The following is a 5727-nucleotide window of genomic DNA, read 5'->3' as shown; positions in this document are numbered from 1 at the left end:
CATTCGCTTCTACTGAGAATGGCAGGGTAGCTGTACTACCAGGGGCAGAGACGCAATTCCTAACCCCAGCTCTACAGTATGCGTTTCATCTTGGAGATTGGATGATGGGAGATGCCTCAGACAAAGACATGTGATTTATGTGGACTAGCCCTTATGTCCCCCTTGGATGAGCTGGCATGCCGTCCACGGTGAACTCTATACTAACTATTCATGGTCAAAATATTTCGGATTACTTACCATTCCGGAGAAAAAACACAGCCAAACACCAGAAAATAGCCATAAAAGGCATTATTACCTTGTGATAGGCTACCCCTAAAGACACATGTATCAAAAGAGACAAGATGGTTGGCTGACAAAAATTAAAAAGTCAATATGAGACCAAGGGAAGTTTCTCATAATACATACCATGTCGCTTAAAGCTACAAACATAAAACAATAACACACACACACACACACAAAACAAGGGAAAAAAACAAACCAAACCACAAGGCAAAACTGATAGCTAAACTGTCTCAGGTTCCACCTACAGCAATGTCGAATTCAACCTGAAGGTCATTCTGACCGATTTTGGGACTCTGCAGTCACCACCGACCTAATTTTACAGATCACCCTTATTTGCTTTCTGTGGCCAAAAAGTCATATCATGAGTCATAGTCTTAATCAGATGCTTGTCTAATTTTCTAAGCTGCATAGAATTTCATTTGCCTGACAAAAATGGACATGCTGCTGTAGGCAGTGAAATGAGGAACACTGTACTATATACAAACCAGTTTATGCTAGTCCTCAAGAATTCACGTGACCTCTCTGTGCCCAAAAATTAACGAGAGGCGTGACACACCAACTAATCCGATCACTACTCATGCTTTTCTGAGGACACTTACTCACGTCTCGTTGCCAAATCACATTCTCTATCTTGCTTTATTTATTACCAGCACTATTGCTTTACGAGTATGTCGCTTTAACCACAAAGCCAGCCCCAGTCTGTGCCCAAGGAAATAAAAACCAAGTCCCAAACCCGATCACTCCATTTAATAATTCCTGGTAGTTAACGTGGACTTCAGAACGTGGCGCTTCATGATGACATCACGTACCGTTGTAGTACACCTGCAGGCCGAATGCAGTCTACGTTACACATTTGCCAAAAAATACATTACAAGTTATTACATCCCAGCAGGTTTTCAGAGTAAAACTTATTAACCTTAAAAACTGCAAGGAAACCAGATTTTGTACAAACCCACGGCTACTTGCTCTTAAATGAATTTACAAGTTTTTTCCATATTTGAAATAGCATTTTATATTCAATACAGTTCTATACTGCAGTCCTTAGGATTGAGTTAATTAACTGCGACCACAAAGCAATTGCCGTGTTCATCTCTGCGGTATGCCGGGCTATTGAACGCGATTTTCCCGCAGGATAGATGACAGGCGTTCACATCTGGAGCTGTAAACAGAAGTTTCTCTTTCTTTGTCCACTAACACGTAGCTCCTGTCGATCAGCACGGTCCCCTCCGGCTTTGTGGGAATTTAATAAGGTCTGCAGACCAATAAACGACACGGAGGGCAGGTTTTGCTTCTCGGGGCGGAGTTTTCTATTCTACTTAACGTGAAGTGGTGCAGGATCTCCAGATCGAACACATCGCACCGCCTTCTGGAAGGATTGCATTCCCGGCAGCGGAGCACCTCGATGGAAAACGGGAATATTTAGGCATTTACTTGGGAAACTCACAGGTATTTTTCATCACGCCCACTGGGATAAAAAATGCGTGTTTATTTACATCATCTGAAAGCCTTACGGTGACAGTGCGCGGCGTTGTTTTAAACTGCATCCCTCCGTCGCGTCTGCTGTTCAGATACAGGTTTGCTTCGTGGTGTTTATCCGTTGTCTGTACTCCCCTCCAGGTGAACCTCCTCGCAGTGTTTGTCTTATGCATTGTGTATAAGCAACAGAACATAAACAAAATACCACTTTACAGATCACATTAGTAGTTACACTATTTAAAATAAGAATGGAATTTTAAGACTGATTCGAGCTTTATCCTCTTTTTAAATGCATTGTTATATTATTTATGTATGGATCCTTTTTTTTTTTTTTTTTTTTTTTAAACAGCATTCCGTGCCTTTCTCCTGCCCCGTCATTGATGGGAAATCAACTGGATCGGATCACCCACCTGAACTACAGCGAGCTGCCCACAGGGGACCCTTCGGGGATAGAGAAGGACGAGCTGAGGGTCGGAGTAGCGTATTTTTTCTCGGATGAAGAGGAGGAGCTGGAGGATAGATCGCAGTCGGACAGTTACAAAGATCAGAGCCCTGCCAAGGAGGGTCCCGTCGCTCCCAAGGAGATCGAGTACTCTGCCTTCTGCTGCCAGGAATGCATTTTCTCCAAATTGCGAGAGAACGAAGATCTGAATATTTACTCCATAAAAACTTTGCTCGCCATGTGCAGGCCCGGAGACCTGCTGGAGCTAGTCGCCAGCGACCAACCTCCGCACTGGGCGGTGTATGAAAGGAACGATCAGGTCATACACCTGTACAGGGGGGAGATCCGAAAGGACAGCTTGTTTGAGATTAGCAATGGGCGGCTAGGTAGGATAGTTAACAGTCGGTACAGATATAGACCGCTGCCCGCCGATCTGGTGATGCAGAACGCCAGTAGCCACTTGGGACTCGGCAGCGGGGAGATTTGCTGGACGAACTCGGAAAGTTTCGCCGCCTGGTGTCGGTTTGGCAAGCGGGAGTTCAAAGCCGGAGGGGAGGTACACGCATCAGAACAGAGGTATTTCCTTAAGGTGCACCTTTCGGAGAGCAACGTGCACACGCTCATGTTTCACAGTCTGGAGGATTTAATCAGGGAGCGGCGCAAGGTGGACGCTAGTGGAATCTTGAAGGAGCTGTCCTTGGTCAACGGGAAGGAGTGATCCAGCTCCTGCCATAACGTGCCCCACCCCCTCAAAAAAACACAAACAAAAAACGGAAACGGACCTGTTGGGACCTGCATGCCTTGTTCAAGGGCAGCTCTTCAATTTATTTCGGGTTTTAACTGTATTCCAGGAATGGAAAAAATATATGAATGTCCATTATTTGTATGGGTGACCATCATTCGTCATACCGATGTCATAAAAATACCTTTAAAACTCACACGGCACACATCTCGCCAAATACAGTACTGTCTGTTTTCAGCTCTGCGTACCGTACATGCTGCGACGGATGGTGATCGTTTTGCCACTGTCCGGGTTTTGTTTTGCGTGCAGGCATTTTTTTTCAATTTTGTCAGTCTTGCCATAGTCACCCACATCGTTCAACTAAATGTAACTACCGGATCAGTGTTTTTTGTTCATATTAAATAAGACCTTCCCTTTTGCGCTGCGCAATCTACCAACCGCCCGGTTTGTGCCATTGTTGATTTAACCTTTTAAGGTTCTTGTGTTATTATTTGATTTTCGTATTTGAGTAATATACCTTGTTTCATTTTTGAATAAACGTCGGCTGCGACATCGATCAGATCTGATGTGTAAAGGCCATTTTTACGGTCGCTGCCATAAATCAGGGGGCTGGCGCATGCCTCGGTGAGCACGTGCCGCGTCGGCGAGCAGCGCCCGCTGGCGCGAGCCCAAGCCACCCGAACTTTGTCAAAGACGCACACGCGGGAGCGCGCTTGTTCGCGGCGAGGACGCGCAGCGCTAGTAAAAAATGGTGGCTGCGGCTGCCTACACTTAAGGCTGCAGCTGTAAGCGGCTCAGACTTCCCTGCTTTTCACTGGGAAGAGCAGCCAGACCTCGTTTTCATAGTCCATTGAGAATTTGATCCGAGTGCTAACAACATCTAAGAGGCATGCAGTGGAAAGACAATTTCCATTAAAAAGGATTTGGAAATAATAGATACCCCCCCCCCCCCCCCCCAAAAAAAAAAAAAACTTATCTAACTCAGATGACAGTTAGCTGGACTAGCTGGTTCGGGCTGTTTTGTTGCTAGAGTGCATGAATAAGAACATAATTTGCAGTATTGTAGACAAGCAGTGGCCTGTTTGTGCTAAAATGTTCATGATTTTAGGCAATCCTTGTTTTGAATTTAATCTAAGGCTGTGTGGAACAACTAAGTTTGTGTGTTATCAATTCCCCAATTGAGTTGATATTTCCCCTGCTGCTCAAACACCTGTGGTGTGTTTGGACATGAATGAAACTCTGATAGGGCGATTAAAAGGGAAAACACACTTCAATGAAATCACACCAGACCACCCTAGCATGAGGCCCTGTGTGTGATTTAAGATCTGCTATAGCAGTATGAATGATGCTTCAGCAGCAGATGAATTGTACTCTCTCTTGCAGTACACCACCAACAGCTGTTGGTCTGACACCCCAAAATACACTTCGCTTGTGTGTCTCCATGATTCAGTGTTGTTGACTTCACAGGCATACATAATGACATGCTTTACATTTTAGTGGTCGTGAATAGCTTCCAAAACTCTTTAAAATCTTTTAATGAAGCTGTGTTAGTGTAGAAGTAATGTATACCCAGAAGTCATTGGAGAACCACTTAAAAACAGCTTGCGGCCTTTCCTAACGATTTGACACTTGATAGGAGAGATTTCAGTAAAATTTTTTTAACCTTTAGTATCGGTTGAGTAGAACCCTTGCAGGCCACTAACTCACTAGCTTAATTTGTTGTTAAAATAAGAGACGTAGATGGGGTAAGGCCTACTCTCCTTACAAATAACAGGTGTAACAGGTTTGTACCTTGCATCTGCCCTGGGGTAATGCATGTTCATGCTTGTGAACAATGCGATGTGTGAGGACACATGTGAATCCTGTGATGTCATAACGTTGCCATTGTGATGTGCCGGATACTTCCAACAGCTATGAATGTTTTTTGGTCCATGCAGTATTGCAGGCGTACAGAAAACCTGCAGTCCACAATTCCTGCCTTTATTGGATGTATTTCAAACCATGTTGCATGGTTCAGGTGCCCTACATGGAAGAACCTCCGATATAGCATCACACGACTTCTGGTTCATGGGCTCTGTGGGAATTGTTGGTCCATTTCCAGTCTGGGTTTTCCTTCAAAACCAGGAAGCAGATCATTGAGGTTTGCAGCACAGTGCCACCAGCACCATGACCATTTGGCTCCAGTTAGGACTGATTAATCGTCATGATATTTCAGCACCTAAGCAGCAACGTTGTCCTTTACAGATGGAGACCCTCTTTTTTGTGTTAAACTGTTAATTTGTTGTACTGATAACCAGGTACATGAAAAACAAATACATTGTTTCCGCTCCGAAAAAGCACCCAGAGGTAGTTTTTACCTATTTTCCACACCGCGGACAGAGTAATAGGCTTGATCTCACTCACTGCTCTGAGCACGCCCTGACCTGTTAGTCAGGTGTCACAAGCGCCGCCTTTCCTGACCAAAAGTGTAGCATAAAAGGCTTTTCTAATCTACCAAAGTGACACTTTTTGTTAGATTCAAAACCAAGGTTTTCCTTGAAGAAAGTGAGACGTCAGGCCTTGGTACAGGGATAGACATGAAGCACAAAACCCACAACCGAAATCCAGGCACGGATCCATTACTGTACTAATGGTGCAGGATGGGGTGCAGCGCTGTGACAGAGATTAATAGGACCCAACCTGTGTGAGATATTTCAAGACTTAGTTAAGTGTCCTGCCTGTATTGGGCACACTGCCCCCCCCCCCCACGCAGCATGTGACGCTCCCGAGAGTGGGCCCTCTCGAT

General features: G+C 44.9%; 1 protein-coding gene across 1 annotated transcript; it reads left to right on the top strand.

Annotated features, from left to right (window-relative positions):
• Positions 1-1570: 1570 nt before the first annotated feature.
• On the top strand, positions 1571-3893 carry lratd1 (LRAT domain containing 1). The gene is made up of 2 exons (XM_049002319.1): positions 1571-1728; positions 2108-3893. Exon 2 carries the CDS (start codon positions 2139-2141, stop codon positions 2916-2918), a length of 780 nt encoding a protein of 259 aa, XP_048858276.1. The 5' UTR covers positions 1571-1728; positions 2108-2138; the 3' UTR covers positions 2919-3893.
• The last annotated feature ends 1834 nt before the right edge of the window (positions 3894-5727 follow it).

Source organism: Brienomyrus brachyistius, unplaced genomic scaffold (assembly GCF_023856365.1).
Source record: "Brienomyrus brachyistius isolate T26 unplaced genomic scaffold, BBRACH_0.4 scaffold66, whole genome shotgun sequence".
Taxonomy (NCBI): domain Eukaryota; kingdom Metazoa; phylum Chordata; class Actinopteri; order Osteoglossiformes; family Mormyridae; genus Brienomyrus; species Brienomyrus brachyistius.
This window is presented reverse-complemented; position numbering and strand designations above follow the sequence as displayed.